This window comes from Macaca nemestrina, chromosome 5 (assembly GCF_043159975.1).
Source record: "Macaca nemestrina isolate mMacNem1 chromosome 5, mMacNem.hap1, whole genome shotgun sequence".
NCBI classification, from domain to species: Eukaryota; Metazoa; Chordata; class Mammalia; order Primates; family Cercopithecidae; genus Macaca; species Macaca nemestrina.
The window spans coordinates 84,593,619-84,610,426 of record NC_092129.1 but is presented as its reverse complement, the minus strand read 5'-3'; the positions used below and the strand labels follow the sequence as shown (position 1 = coordinate 84,610,426).

At 33.1% G+C, this 16,808-nt stretch overlaps 1 protein-coding gene across 7 annotated transcripts in view; it reads left to right on the top strand.

The window, feature by feature from the left end:
- The window catches only part of LOC105478796 (glutamate ionotropic receptor kainate type subunit 2), a 705,430-nt gene that overhangs the window by 281,283 nt on the left and 407,339 nt on the right, over positions 1-16,808 (top strand). For all 7 annotated transcript variants that reach the window (XM_071096677.1, XM_071096679.1, XM_011736429.3 and 4 more), the window contains exons 4-6: positions 4,570-4,751; positions 10,545-10,598; positions 14,198-14,371. In XM_071096677.1, the coding sequence (XP_070952778.1) occupies positions 4,570-4,751; positions 10,545-10,598; positions 14,198-14,371 (410 nt within the window). The remainder of the gene's footprint in view (positions 1-4,569; positions 4,752-10,544; positions 10,599-14,197; positions 14,372-16,808) is intronic.

Genomic DNA, 16,808 nt, shown 5'->3' with positions numbered 1-16,808 from the left:
GTTAAATTCAATAAACATTTTTTAAAAAGTGCTTACTGAGATTTGTTTGTTAGCAGCCCTTGACATGGCTGATCACTCCCTTCATTTTGACTCAACTGTATGATCCTCTCATGATCTCACACTCAGTGAAAGCACCCTCTCTCTCCAGATGCCCAGCCAGAAGTCAGAAACTTCCCACACTCTGATCTCTTCATCACCAAGTGCTCTCAATCATCTTTTCTTATAAATATCTTGGTATTCCATCCACTTTTTTTTTCTGCCTGATATTTTGCCCTGAATATGCATCTTACCTCTCTTGCATTATCACTACTATCTTCTAACTATTTCATCTTATTCCTTATTTTTATATGTTTTCTTTTTCCAGATTTTATTTTAGTTTCCAGGTGTGCATGTGCAGGTTTGTTACATGGGTAAATTCTGTGTTGTGGGGGTTTGGTGTAGACATAATTTTGTCACCCAAGTAATCAACATAATACCAATAGACAGTTTTTCAGTCATTAGTTCACTTAGAATAATGAACCCCAGCTTTGTCTATGTTGTTGCAAAGGCCATGGTCTCATTTTTATGGCTGTGTAGCATTCCATGTTTATATGTACCACATTTTCTTTATCCATTCCACCACTGATGAGTATCTAGGTTGATTTCACATCTTTGCTATCATGAATAGTGCTGCGATGAACATACACATGAATGTTTTTTAATGGTAGAATGATTTCTATTCCTTTGGATATATACCCATTAATGGGATGGCTGAGTTGAATGGTATTTTAAGTTCTTTGAGAAATCTCCAGACTGCTTTCCAGAATGGCTGAACTAATTTACATTCCCACCTTTTCTCCACAACCTCACCAGCATGTTACTTTTTGACTTTTTAATAATAGTCATTCTGAATGGAATGGAAAATATTTGCACACTATGCATCTGACAAAGTTCTCATTTCCAGAATCTACAAGGAACTCAACTCCACAAGCAAAAAATAAACAACCCCATTTAAAAATGAGCAAAGGACAGGAAAAGACACTTCTCAAAAGAAGACATACATGTGGCCAACAAGCATATGAACCGATGCTCAATATCACTAATCATCGGGGAAATGCAAATCAAAACCACAATGAGATACCATCTCACACTAGCCAGAATGGCTTTCATTAAAAAGCCAACTATTTCTTTCCCCGGTTCTTCTCATCAGTCCTCCATATCTGAGCAGTTCTTTTGAATTACAGATTCCAAGTGGGCACTTTTCACAGCTCTTAGGTTAAAGCCCCAATTCTTTCAAGTATTTTACAAAAACTTCTGAAGCAGCCCCATGCTCGCATCTACAGCTGGGCTTGTCATTGATTCTTCTTTGCTTCATAAGATTCTCTGCCCTGCTCCCTCACTTCCATGACAGTATATCAAAACTGTTTATTCTTCTATGCATTCCTTCTACTCCTTCTCTTTTTATTCAAATATTAACTTAGGTGTCACCTCCTTTGGAGTAATTTCCCCTGAGTCCTCCCACTCTGAGTTAGATTATCCTGCTATATGATCCCTCGATGATGTGTCCTTTCCAACCAAAATATTATTTGCCACTCTTCATTTGTAATTACTTGCCTAATATCATTTTCCCCTGTATACTTTTAGTATTGTGTGCACAGAAACTTCATCTGATTTTTTCTTTCTACAGTGGAAAAATAAACAACCCCATTAAAAAATGGGCAAAGAACATGAAAGACACTTCTTGAAATTATTCTACCCAATATTGAAAACAATGTTGGACCTATAGTAAGAAGATTATAAGTCATACACATTTGTTAGATGCAGGATTAAATGAATATTGGTTTTTTTTTTCCTCTCTTTCCTGCACTTAGTTGTATTTATGGTTTTCTGACTCACCTTTATGAAGTTGAGAATCATGCTTTGAATTAATTATTTTATTGTCCTGTTAGTATAATATAGTTACTATCCTGTATGACTGCTGTGCCAAAGTGGTTCAAAGACTGGCATTCGCATGACATTTACCTAAAACCAGGTGAAACCAGGCCTATATTTGAAAATTGGCCTCATTCTTTTGGGACCAAGAACGTCATCTGGGAAGATTGGTTAAAATATGCATGCATGAGTTCTATCCACTGAAGATTCTGAATTGATTGTTGAGATTGTAAGCAGCTCCACAGATTACTGACATGCCTTCCAAAGTTTAGGAACTACTGCCTTGCTGCAAGAATACACTGGTTTATTTACAAACAGTAGTTAAAGAGTTACCTTGTAAAATGTACTCTATTTTAGTAGCAGAGCACTCCCTTGTGCAAAGAAATGTATAGTTTTCTGTACATATATGTTTGGAAGGATGTCATAGCCGAACATTAAACTCTAGCAGATGTTACAAGTTCAAGTATCTATTTTTGTTTCTGTACAGTTCAATGTTAACACGTGTACTCATTAAACACATCTTAATTCTCTAGAACTTATTGTATGTTTAATGGATACATTTAATATCAATTTTTTATGTAGTATTTCTTTAAATAACATTAGTAAATATTTAAATTTGCAAAACAAAATGTGATAATACTATTTTACCATGCAATTTTTGCAGCTGTTATGTGTAGAAGCTGTTACGTGTAGAATTTGACATGGTAAAATTCTAAAATAACTTACAGTGAAGCAAGTTTATGGGGCCATGTGTTTTTAAATCAAAATACACCAAGTATATTTGTGAATTCACATTTTTATTGTTAATTGATATGCAATAATTTTGCATATTTATGGGGTATAATGTAATTTTTGAAACATGTATATATGTGCTGATGAAATTAGAGTAATTAGCATATCCATTATGTTGAACATTTATCATTTATTTGTGATGAGAACAAAATCTTCTCTTCTAGCTATTTTGAGGTAAATAAAACCTTATTGTTAACTGTAGTAATCCTTCTAAGCAATAGGACACCAGCATTTATTCTTCCTTTCTAATTGTAACTTTGTACCCACTGACCATCCCCTCTCCATCCCTCTCTTTCCTCTACCCTCCTGCTTATTTTTATTTATATTTATTCTTGTTTTCAAAAAAGTTAAGTAGCAGGTATGTATACATGCATACAGACAACATGTGCGCCCGTGCACACACATACACACACTCAAGAAAAAGAAAGGAGAAAGAGACAGTTTCTGATTTTTTATAAATATTTTGCTTTATTGTTGTTTGTCATACTGTATTGATGAAGGTAGTTTTTCAGAGAAAATAGAAATAGAGAGATAATAACATAGAGATGAGATTTTTAAGAGATAAGAAGAGAGTAGAAGGAGAAAAGAAAATTGCTTCATTTGATCCAAGCTGCAGTTGAATTGGATGATCTTTTTTTCTTTTCACACTCTTTTATATAGTGGATCTTTTGTGTCAGTTCTTTAATGTGTTTCATTACTTGAAGATTGTGTAAAGGAATACATTCAATAATTTGTCTCTTATTTTAAAATGCATGACAGTTATATGACTTATTAGAAATTTATCCATTAATGTGATATATTTTTAACTTAATTATCAGGTACTTCTCTAGGAGAATGCGTACTTTATAAATGTATGCAGGTATATTTACTTTTTTTTTTTTTTTTTTTTCCTTTTTGTGGAGAACGGGGTCTCGCTATATTACCCAGGCAGGTCTCGAACTCCTGGGCTCAAGCTATCCTCCCGCCTCTGCCTCCCTGAGAGCTGGGATTACAGGCATGAGCCACCGCGCCCGGCATATTTACTTTTTAATTTAATGCTATTAACTAGAAAACAATACAAAAATTGTTAGCTTTATATTTTAAAATAATTGTGGTTCAGGCTATTTAAAATCTATTTTATTAAGGAAAGTTATTTCATTGTTACATATAAACAACTTGTATTTTCAGATTATTCACCAGAGCATTACTTGTTACTGACGATGAAAATGAAGTGACCAAAGTTTCTAGTAATAGAGAATAGTTACATAAATTAGGTGCGTGATAAAACACAGTGTTCATTAAAGGCAAACTAGAATAATAATCACTGACTTACAAGGCCCTCTAAGGCATTATCACAAAACAATTATTAATGTAAAATACAATACAAACAAAGCTATATGTGTACATGTGTAAATGCACAGAAAGTGTTATGGAAAAACAGTATTTCAAGACATTAATAGTGACAACCTGCAAGGGAGTAAAACTGGGATATAAAGGGACACTATTTCACCCTATGTACTTTTATACATTTAAGTTATTTATATTAACTTTTAGTCATGTGTTTCTTTCATAACTTGAAAAATGCCTTAAAGAATTTCAGAAATGTTTAACAAAAATAACAGAGGATATGGGGTTCCTTTGAAAGAGGAATTTCAACAGTTGCATCATTGAATACATTTATACATGGTCAAGAAAATTATGCATTCTTGGCCGTATCAAACTATCTCATGTCATTTATAATATACAAACCTACTATGTAACCACAAAAATTAAAATTAAACAAATAAGAAGAAAATCATGCATTCTAATGAATATTTTCTGATTCTTTGTCCTACTCTATTTTTTATCCCTAATATTCTTTTTTTTTTTTTTCCATTTTAATTGAAGGTCTCATTCGTTTGCAAGAGCTCATCAAAGCTCCATCAAGGTACAATCTTCGACTCAAAATTCGTCAGCTACCTGCTGATACAAAGGATGCAAAACCCTTACTAAAAGAAATGAAAAGAGGCAAGGAGTTTCACGTAATCTTTGATTGTAGCCATGAAATGGCAGCAGGCATTTTAAAACAGGTAACCTTTAAATTATTTCAATTCTTGCTTTCTTCATAAACTTGTACTTACAATATGATCTTCTTTGAAATCAAAATGTTATTGTTATACAATCAATTATATAACAACCTTGATGTAATTTTGTAATAGAAAGTCTGACAATTGCTTTTAATTAATTGTCTTAAAAGAAAAGTAATGTAAACAGTGATGATCTTCAAAACAGGTTGTTTGAAGTTTGGAAGTTATTTTCAAATGACTGCAATGCTGTTGGTTAATGAGATAGTTGATTAACGAGATAGTTATTTCTTTCTGTTTCGAAATGAGGGAAGGAACTAAGAGTCAACCATTGAGCAGCTCTCTCATTACAATCAACCAGTAGGAAAAAGATGTAATAGATTTACCATTTACCTGGTATCTACTATAAGAGACTTTACATATTTGATCTTATTTCATCATCACTACAAAAAAAAGAAAAAAAAAAAGGTGGCACTGTCTCTAATTTACAGACAAACTGAGTCCCAAAATGAATAAGTAACTTGACCAATGTCAAGTAACAAGAATATAGCAGAGGGATTGATATCCAACCTAATGATGTTAACACGTATTCATTCCAGAATAAAGCATTGCCTGACAAAAACCAACCAAAAAAACAAACAAACAAAATCTTCTAAATCAATCAGACAAAACAATTTGTAGCTGTGAAATCTTTTAGTATTATGTCAGCATTATTCAGACCTAACAGCAAACTGGAAAACAGAAATCATTATCAGTCCATATCTTACAGATGAAGGAACTGAAGTTGGGAGTTAAATGGCCAGAACAAGACCATACACTTACTATGTAGTAGAGCTTGGATTTGAACACAAATTTTTGGATTTTGTTTCTTAAACTCTTTTATGCACACTGAGCTGACACCTTGGTAGCTTGGAACTAGTCAGCTGTTTAGAAATCTCTCATGTATAGGATAAAATATTTCTACTGGAGAGCTACGCAGATTCAGATGTCAAATTATATCCCATTAAATATAACTGCCAATAGTAAATTAACATGGTTAATTTATTAAGCAGATGTTTATTCCATATTCCAATATAAATGCTGATTTTCACAGTAAAATATTTAATTAGATTTGAAAAATTGCTATAGTTTTATCTTTGGATAATAAAACGTGAGGGTTTTGGGGGTTTTTTTTTTTTTCTTTTTTGGCAATGAACAAAATAATGCACTAAACCACTGAACTCTAGAGTCAAGATTTAGTTTCACATAATTCCCAAACAATTCTTGATCATGGTTAGAATACACAGGCTTGGAAAGGAGACCTTTCCTTCACTCCTGGAGTGAGTGGCACTGAGCTATTTCAGTGACAGAGCTTTGGTATGCTTTCTTCAGACTTCTAGTAAGTATATAAATGATCTGTTGTCTTATCTCTAAAGAACTAACTCTGACTATTTTGCTATCTGGAAGGTGAGAAGCCTGTCAGCTTTAAAAATCAAATTTGCTTCCTGCCTTCTATTAGATATATTTATTATTTTAAACTTGTTTTCTTATGTTTTCTTTGCAAACATGCTTTGCTTACAAAATGAAAATAGAAATAATAGAATATTTAAATACATATAACAGAAAAATGTAATTTTAACAATGTCAGTAGATGAAAAATTAGAATATAGGTAAAATGAGAATATGAAAATTAAGATGAAGCCAGAGTGACATTATTATAGAGAATGCATCCTCTGAGGTCCTGCACTGGAAGACCACAACTATGGTGGTATTATTTTTAACTTTGTCTCACATTTGAATTTTCCAGTTATTCTAGTAACCAAGAAGAAAGCAAATAGCTTCTAGGAAATTCAGTAGTGCATTTAATAGGGTCCTATTTTGTGACTTGGGAAATTTTTCTGAGATTCCTGAACATTCACTGATGTTGGAACTCCTAAGACATGGTATAGGAGTTGAAGAGAAAAAAAAAGATGAGCTTTCAGCTAGTCTGGCTTCATCCAAAAATGAATATTAGGACTATCCAGGAAAAGAAATGGCCATAATCAGTTTATTCTTGTGTGTTTTTTTGTGTAATTTATTTAACTTTTTAATTTAAACTGATTCAGCTTTTAATAATTATTGAACAACAGAGAATTTGAAGTTTTCCTGCTAGAAAGCTTTAAAAGTGAGTGGAGCTTGGGGTTGACCAGATTTCCTTTGACGCAAGTTGAGTATGCTAATTGGCATGCACACCTCCATAGCAGATGATTCTACCTCCATCCAGATTTATCAAAGAAAATACCCTAGGGCAGAGCCAAGATGCTCTGAAGTAAAACCTCACAAGGACATTCTATCACAGGGAAAAAATAGTAATCAGGAACTTCAAAGTTTAGATCGGAGAGTGTGAAATAAAAACTTTTAGCCTGGAAAAAATGTAAAAGAAAATGCTAATAAAATCCTATAGCAGCAAGAAGTAAAATAAAATAAAAATTGAAGAAATGCGTATAGGCCCCCCTCCTATTGTTGACCTTGAGCAATATAATTTCTGGATCTTACTTGAAAAATAAACTGGTTGCAAATTATGTGCCTAAATAACTGCATGTGTTAATTTGTCATGTAGCGTTGTTAACACTACACCAGCTTAATGCTGAGATTTCTAATAATATTTTGATTTTAATTTAATCTGTAGTATTTCTTTTAAAAGAGATGATATCACAACCACTTTTATGTTGAGGCAATTGTTATATTATTTGTGCATAAAAAGATGCTGATTTTATTCTCTCTAATGTGTTTGAAGTGTGCATACAATTCATTTAAAAGTAGCAGTAAGACATGCTATAATTAAAAGCAGGTCCAGAGCAAGTTATTAAAAAAAAATTCCTACTGGAAATTATTAACTAATCTTTTAAGAGAGTATTCCTGTTGTTCATTTTTTTTTTTTTTGAGTAAGGTTACAATGTAGGCACTTAATCAAAAATAACTATTATTTCTACCTCCAACTTTTTTTTTTTTTTTTTTTTTTTTTTGACGGAGTCTGACTCTGTCACCCAGGCTAGAGTGCAATGGTGAGATCTTGGCTCACTGCAATCTCCACCTTCTGGGTTCAAGCAATTCTCTGCCTCAACCTCCTGAGTAGCTGGGATTACAGGAAGCTGCCTCCATGCCTGGCTGATTTTTTGTAATTTTAGTAGAGACGGGCTTTCACCTTCTTGGCCAGACTGGTCTTGAACTCTTGACCTCGTGATCCACCTGCGTTGGCCTCCCAAAGTGCTGGGCTTACAGGCATGAGCCACCGTGCCCGGCCTTCCAGCGTTTTCTACATCATATATCACAGCACATAACTGATCTTTGTTTTCAAAATCAAAAGCTGAGAGAAGGTCAATGAAAGCCAGAAACAGACTTCAATTACCTTTATAGATTTCTTCTCAAGGTGATGAAGAAAAAAACCTGTAGCCATTGGAAATATATATGTCAGAACAAATCATCTTCTTCCCCACCATCTCCTCAACTCCTTCCCCTATATCAAAGCAGAATTTGAGGCCCTTGGCTGAGATGTCCATGTTTTCAAATTTTCAAGGAAGGAATAGGCAAAAATTTTAGAATGCATGGAGTGTTCTACATCTATGGGAATATGAAATATACCACTTTAGAAAATGCCATAGATTCCAAACTCCACATTAGAGACTGGGAGTCCAAGTTTACTCACCGTCTCACTTTGTTGGACAGTTTATTCATTCTTTTCATGTCCCAGTTTCCTTACCTGTAAAATGAACATAATAGTAGGACTGACTTCTAGAGTTTTTATGAGGCTTAAATATGTAATGTGCTCAGAATAGTATCTGACACATTTTAAGCATTATATAAGTATTATTTTTAGTTGTACATCTGAATCATTATTTCTTTCATTTACCTTTATCTCTAGTTCTATACCTATGGATTAAAAAAAAAAATGCCAAGCATAATATTGAGCTGTCATTGAATGGTATTGGAGATAGGGAGCTATCTGAACATATGCATCAGGAGCAATGAATGCCTTCTACAAATATGATATTGTAGATTTGTGTTTAATAAGGAAAATTCTGTCTTATTTTGCTTGAGATAAACATTTAATCCAAATATTTGTTTATATAATTATTACTTATTCAAGAAATATTATTTGGTAATTTGATACCTATATTTCCTGTGCTCAATTCTTTGATGCCACCTTTCATTAACCAATGTTTCTCCCTTTTTAAACATATTTTATACATTCCACATTTTTCACAAATATTTGTTTGTTCTTAAAAGAACTCATATTGCAGAACTACAAATTCTATCCTACCTAACTGGTTAATGCCGACTTACGAGCACAATGCTTTTCTTATTTTTATTTTTAATTGTTGTGGGTACATAGTAGGTGTACGTATTTATGAGGTATGTGGGATATTTTGATACAGATATACAATGTGTAATAATTATGTCAGAGTAAATGGGATATCCATCATCTCAAGTATTTATCACTGTTTTTTGTTTGTTTGTTTGTTTGTTTTGAAATGGAGTGTTGCTCTGTCAGTGCAGCCTCGACTTTGGGAGCTCAAGTGGCCCTCCCAACCTCAGCCTCTTGAGTAGCTGGGACTAAAGGCATGTGCCACCTTGCCTGGCTGTTTTCTCTCTCTCTCTCTCTTTTTTTTTTTTTTTTTTTTTTTTTTTTTTTTTTTGTAGAGATGGAGTCTTGTTATGTTACTGAGGCTGATCTTGGGCTCAATCAGTCCTCCTGCCTTGGTTTCCCGAAGTCCAGGGATTACAGGTGTGAGACACTGCACCCAGCCAGCATTTATCCTTTATGTTACAAACAATCCATTTATACTCATTTAGCTATTTTAAAATATACAGTTAAATTATTATTGACTATCATCAACCTGTTGTGCTATCAAATACTAGATCTTATTCCTTCTTTTTTTTTTTTTTTTTTTTTTAGCCCATTAATTTCTATACCCAGAATGTAGCTGAGGCAGCTACTTTGTAAATGAGTTTTTGTAGTTAGTGGCTTGTGGAAGGCTGTTAGATGTACCTGAGAATAATTGTTTCCTACTAAGAACTCTTCATTCAACTAAAAATGCATTGTTTTTTAATTATCCTTGCCAACTGCTGTTCATTGATAAGCAGTTATTTCAAAAGCATTCTCTTATTTTCAGAGAGAAAATGACATGGACACTTGTTATAACTGAAAGTTCTAACCCAAAAGTCCTTGTTTTTAAGATTGACAGTCTAAAATTGATGAGGACTGTAGAAGAGTGAAATAAAACACAGTAATTTGTGACTAGTTTATTAATAACAACAAAAACATTTCTTTAATTATATGTACTTTTTAAATAAGAGTGGTAATTTACATTTCCTTCATTAATGCTATGGAAATGTCTCTAAAGAGCTAAAATAAATGGCTGTTGGCACTGTGTTTTGCGCCACTTTTTTCCTAATTCAGTAATATTGTTCATTAAAATAAAATAAGTTCCTCATTAGGGTATTTGTAGTGAAGACATTACGAATGTAACAAATTAAGATGTGCTAATTTCAGGTTTTGTGTCAAATTTAATGCCTCCTTTAATGTGTTAAGCCATAGCTTTACAATTGCAAACATTCAACTAATGGCTTTTCTGTCTAGAGGATTGCTTCAGAAATTCCTTCAGTAACCACTAATCTTTAACTACTGGGAAAAGATTTGGTTTAACCTAATTGTATGTAACATGAATATTGTGGGTTGATTCTTTATCACATCCATATTTTGTTCTCACTTGAATTATTGAGATATTGTCTTTCCTATAATATATACCTTCAATAATATATATTTTTTTAATTTCTTAGGCATTAGCTATGGGAATGATGACAGAATACTATCATTACATCTTTACCACTCTGGTAAGTACTTTATTAAAACAAAATGTTCTGAATTTTATTATTACGACTTTTTTCAGATGAAAAATAGGTTTTTAAGTAAGAAGTATTATGACTTAGTGCTTTGTAGTTATATTTTAATTTGATAAGACCCCACCAAAATTATCAGAGAGGATAGCTCTTAATAGAAGTTGATGATTTTGAAATAATATCATTTCAGATATCAATTCAAAATATTGCATGTCTTATTTTTATGTTGCTTTAGAGAACTTTCAGAACATAATGGATCTTGAAATTAGTTTCCTGAGAAATCAGTGCTTTAGAAAAGCACAAATTCAGCCGGGCGCAGTGGCTCACACCTATAATCCCAGCACTTTGGTAGGCCGAGGCAGGAGATTCCCCTGAAGTCAGGAGTTCGAGACCAGCCTGACCAATATGGTGAAACCCCATCTCTACTAAAAATACAAAAATTAGCCAGGCTTGGTGATGGATGCCTGTAGTCACAGCTACTCAGGAAGCTAAGACAGGAGAATTGATTGACCTGGGAGGCGGAGGTTGCAGTGAGCCAAAGTTGTGCCACTGCACTCTAGCCTGGGCGACAGAGCTAGACTCCATCAAAAAAAAAAAAAAAAAAAAAAAAAAAAAGACAGAGAAAAGAAAAGCACAAATTCATATGTTATCTCAGTTCTATTCACTTTTTGAAAATCAGATGTACTGAAGCTGTCCTTTCAGTAGATTAACTTTTCTAATCTGCTTTTGCCTATGTTTTGTTAGACTTCCTTAAAAGTCAGTATGCTTTAATTTGCCATCAGCAAATTGAATGTTACCTTTGTATTTTGTTTTCACATACCCACCACACAATTTCCCCTTATTTTGTGTGAAAATCTGACTTTAGCCTATATCGAACTTACTGTTAGCTCCATTTCTTTATCAATACATTATCCTGACCTTTCTTTCTCTGTAAAACAGCTGTCTCTACTAATTCTTTCTTCCGCATGTCCCAAATATGAGAGTATCTCCAAGTTTGGGCTTCATCCAATCTTATTTTCTCTTCAATTATTTTCTTCAGAACTGGTTTGTATTTAGAGCCTCAGTTATCATCTTTGTTTGAATGAGCTCTAAATGTTCTATGTAATATTCATGAATTACTGTATACTGTAAAACAATTTTAATTGTTGTGCCATTAGATAATTTCAAAATATTTAAACTTCAGTGTCCTCTGAATTGACCCCTCTTTTGATTATCTTAAAAATTACCACTTTTATTGACTCTTGTGTCACTAAAAATATTTTACTGATTTTTCCTTTGTACTGTCTCTAGCATCTATCTTCTCCATTCCCATAATAACCAGTCTAACCAATGTTTTCTCCATTAACTTGAAATTCTTCCAGTTAGTCTCCTTGCTTCTAGGAGTCTTGAAGCTGCCAGATCAGATTATTAAAATTTAATTGATTGCAACAGCTTCCTGTGATGACAACTCTTACTTCCAAAGGAGATTATTCATGCAGTAGGATGTATTTTACTTTTAAATAGCAAAGTTGGCTCTGGCATGTCTCTATCTTACTTCCTAGCAGACAACTTTTTGCAGCTTGTAAGAAGCTTAGTGTTGGGGGTGGAGAGGAAGTGAGAGCATTCCCTCATCAGCAAATGATATTTCAGTGCTGTTACAACTCAGCCTCAGCATAAGCATAAGATTTTGGGGAAATCAAAAGTACCTCTCAATAAGGAAAATAAACGAAACAACTAGTTTAGGATACATAGAACTCATAGGCCTACATTTGAAAGCCTTTTATACTGTGATCCTAATCAAACTTTCCCATTTCCTTTTGCTACTATTCTCCTTTAGGAATTCTCATTTATAGCTGAACTGATGTTCTGATGAGCTGAACTGAATAGGTTTTATGTCTTCTAATTTTTGTGTCTCCACTCATACTTTGAATTCTCTTTTTGCCAATCAATAGCCCAGTCTTTCTTTAATGGCAACTGTAGGGTAGAAAAGATTTCTTTTCCTTACACATCCTGAGGTTCAGGGCTGAGATCTCTAAACAAAAGACAGGTTAACAAGAGAAACACATAAACATTTATTTAATATAAATTTTATGTGACACAAAAGCCATCAGAAATGAAGACTCAAAGAAATTGGAAAATCTAGCTTTTTTTTTTTTTTTTTTTTTTTTTTGCTTTGGTTTAATAAAGAGTAGTCAGCTATGTAGGAAAATTATTGGACAAAGGGAGGCTGTGATCTAATGGCAATAAATCCAGAAAACTTAGCAAGGCCAATTTGTTCAGATTCTTCATGACCTACAGGTATAGAGTTGGATCCCTCCAGAATGAGAGTCTTATAACCTCCTTTCTGTGGAGGTAGGTCAGAGAATTCTTTTATGGTCCACTTCAGGGGAGAAAGGTGGGATAAAGTCCCAGAGTGACCTTCCTGCTTCTGTGTCTTCTCAATTTCCTATAGCCAAGTACAATATTTGGGGGTAGCATGTTCTGAGCCTCATCACAGCTAAGATCGTATCTGCTCTGTGAAGTTTTTCTTGACCATAAAAATTGAAAATGACCTGTGTTGCTTCTGACTTCTTTTACACTTATGATTTCTACTCTTCTACCACTTAGCATATATTGCCGTGCTTTATTTATTCACCTCTTGAATATATCCTATCTCCTTGGCTAGATTGTAAACATTAAAAAATAAAAACCTAAAGATTCCTATGTTTTTCATAGCACAGACCACAGTTCAGGCCAATGCCAGCTGCTCTCCATTGAATTGTATTCCTGTTATCTAGCCTGTGTAGCTGTATGAGTCTGAGGCAAGCTGTTCCCAGAACCAATGGCATTAATCTTGCCTTGATTCTCAATATTGTCTGTAAGTTCTGAGGGTTAGCTATGCCAACTAGAAAGAGGGCAAAACTCCACATGCTGCATGTTTTCATGATGGCATCCATTCCCATGAGAGCTTTGGCCTCATATCTCCTGGGAAAACTAAAGGGCAGAGCAGAGCATTCCCTATATACAGACTAGAAAGGGCAACAGACATAAAGTGTTTATTGGGAACTTATGGTGAAGTTCCTAGGTGTGAGACATGAAATGAAGGAACTGCATTGTTTCTGTGACCAAAAAGGCTAGCCTTCTAAACATTTTTTCCACACCTTTCATATAGTTTTCATTAGTTAGAAGCCATATTTTGTGACTTGCTTTCTAAAAACAGCAATCAAACAAAGAAACACTGACAAAACAAAATTTTAAAAACAGAAATAACCAGGTGAGGAAGCAGGGCACAGAAAAAATTAAAGTAAAATATTAATACATAAAATAAGGGCAAGCTATCCTAAACACAGAAAACTATTGCAAATCTTAGATGTAAGTTAATAAGAGCCCATTGTTTCACTGGTAGATTTAGAATAAAATATATACATAGATTTTTACATCCAGAGCATATATCTCTGCAATGCCAAAGCATCAGGACAGTCTATTTGAATCTTGGTGATTTCTGATGTGTAACATCACTTGACACGATGGTGTTAAGTGACCTAAGGGAACCAAAAGTAAGTGACTATTTCAATAATACATGCCTGTGAAGATACTCTGTCGATAATAACAACACAATAACATTTGTCTTTCAGGACCTCTTTGCTCTTGACGTTGAGCCGTACCGATACAGTGGTGTTAATATGACAGGGTTCAGAATATTAAATACAGAAAATACCCAAGTTTCCTCCATCATTGAAAAGTGGTCAATGGAACGATTGCAGGCACCTCCGAAACCCGATTCAGGTTTGCTGGATGGATTTATGACGGTATGAATACCCACTTAAAGATCAGTTTGTGTGTTTCTAAATAGTATTGCATACATATTAACTTCTGGGTCCAAACTTCAGTTTAATTGTTTGATATTAAAAGCACAATCTCAGAGCTACAACGCAAATAATTTTATTAACAATTTAAAAAATCAATTTTGTATGAAAAACTTACGCTTCCATCCAAGTGTCTCAAAAGCCGTTACAATTATCACCAGGGTACTACAACATAGGAATTTCTATAAAGTTAGTTCCCTACATGGAAGAAATGAGAGACTGAAAAGAAGACATTAATCTGATAGTTATCCTTCTGATCTCACCTATCAATATATGAATACTCTTCAACATGATGATTTCTGATATCTGGTGTTATATAAATGACTTATGTCACACAGAACACACAAAATTCTCCCATGAGCTTACTCACTCTTTAAGGCTGAAGACTAATCAATAATCACATTTGTAATTTACAAGTCCCAGTTTAAACCTCTAGAAGATGCACTATTGCATAAACTATAAAAGAAGGGTATATTCTTACATAACTTCATTGTTTATGCTAAACAACTTTAGCTGTTTATGCTATTGTTTATACCAGTGCTTACAATAAAAATCTAATAGCAAGGCATATATAATTTTAAGTTTTCTTATACCATGTCCTCCAAAAGACAGGTAAAAATCAATGTTATTAGTTTGTTTAAGCCACTATGTGAAAATATTATTTTTAAATAAGTAATCAATATAAAAATTATGACTGAGACATTTGATATTCTTTTTTATACTAAGTCCTTGAAAGATGGTATGTATTTGACATCATGCATATTAATTCAGAGTAGTCACATTTCAGTCATATTTGCTCTGTAGTAGCCAAATGTGGCTAGTGGCTGCTTTATCAGACCAGGTAGGTATGTATCATGTTATTTTTAAAAACCATAAATACCTGATGTTTTCTTATTAAATCATTTTTCTACAGACCAAAGTATCACAATAATTAAGGAAATAGCTTAGCAGTGGGATGATATTTACATTTCATAGGTAATTACCATCTGCTTTTAATGAGTATTAGTCTAAATGGAGAATTTATAAACAAAAACGTCCTCTATCCTTACATGTAGAAAAGCTTTTTATATTATGGTTATAATTTTTCCACTAATTACTTCAATGGGCTTCAAAGCATGTTTTTGATATTGTAGGGATAAAAGGAAACTTTGATTTTTTTATCCTTAGAAGGTTTTGTAATACAAATTGAGAGCCTTCATAGAGACTGTGAAGAAGAAATGGTTAGCCTAAAGGCATCAACTTTCTGATGGAACAAAAAATACATTTGTTTTCTGTTTGTGAGAAAAATCACCTACTAGAATTTGAAAATATATCCATATGAATTTTTTTAAAAGAAACAATATAGGGAAATTTTGCTTTATTGCATATAGAGATAGTTGACCAGTTCTAGTAGTTTTAACTTATAATATATTTGAGAATTTTTATTGAGAGGAAAATACCTAAATAACTAAAAATGAAAATACTTTCCTTCAAAGTGGAGCCAGATTTAAAATAAAAAGCAAACTAGAAAAAATTATAAATGTTATATTTTATTACCAGTTTAAAAATGGTGCATCAAACTTTTGAAACTTAAGACAATGTGATTTTTTAATATTATAATGTATACTATCCTTTAAATTGTTGTTATGATCATGTGAAAATTTTTATATGCTTTTTCTATAATAGCTTTCTTTACATTTCTTTGATTTCAGGATGAATATCTTATTATTTATTTTCAATACCATTATTAAATGGTTTTAGGAAAAGTAAATCAGTAGATATTAGGACAATTTTACACTTTTATATATTGACTTCCACAGATAAATGAGTTCAAGGACTAGTGTGCCCCTTTATGTATCAGAATCATTAAAAATTTTCAATTTTACTTTGGTACTCTCTGTATAGCTATGTGAGTCCCTCTGTGACTTTACATGTCATCTCCTGAAATGAAGAGATCCTGAAATGAATCCCTAATTTGTGGTGACTTATGTAAACTATTGAAAGACAGATAAGTACAAGGAATGATGTATTAATTTCCAAGGCAGAAGATCTTGGAGAGAATTAACCTCTATGATATGGAAAGAGAGACAGGATATTAGGAGAATTACAGATTTGGGTTCTCTCTTTCTAGGCATGAGTCTATTCCTCTTCTGTTTTTCCCTGTTTAACTGGCAGATGATTCCTTGGAAGGGGAAAAATGTTAAAATAAAAATGGACTGATGAAAAAATGTGTCTATTAAAAATCCTGGGCATTGTATATAAACCATGGTTTCTGAGTTATTTAGAAGAATTTTCCATGCAATACTCTTCCCTTTGGTATAGTTCTTAAATATAAAGTAGATACGAAGTTTGTCATTAAAATAAAGGTTTCTTTCAAAATAGATGCAAACTATTTTGTTTT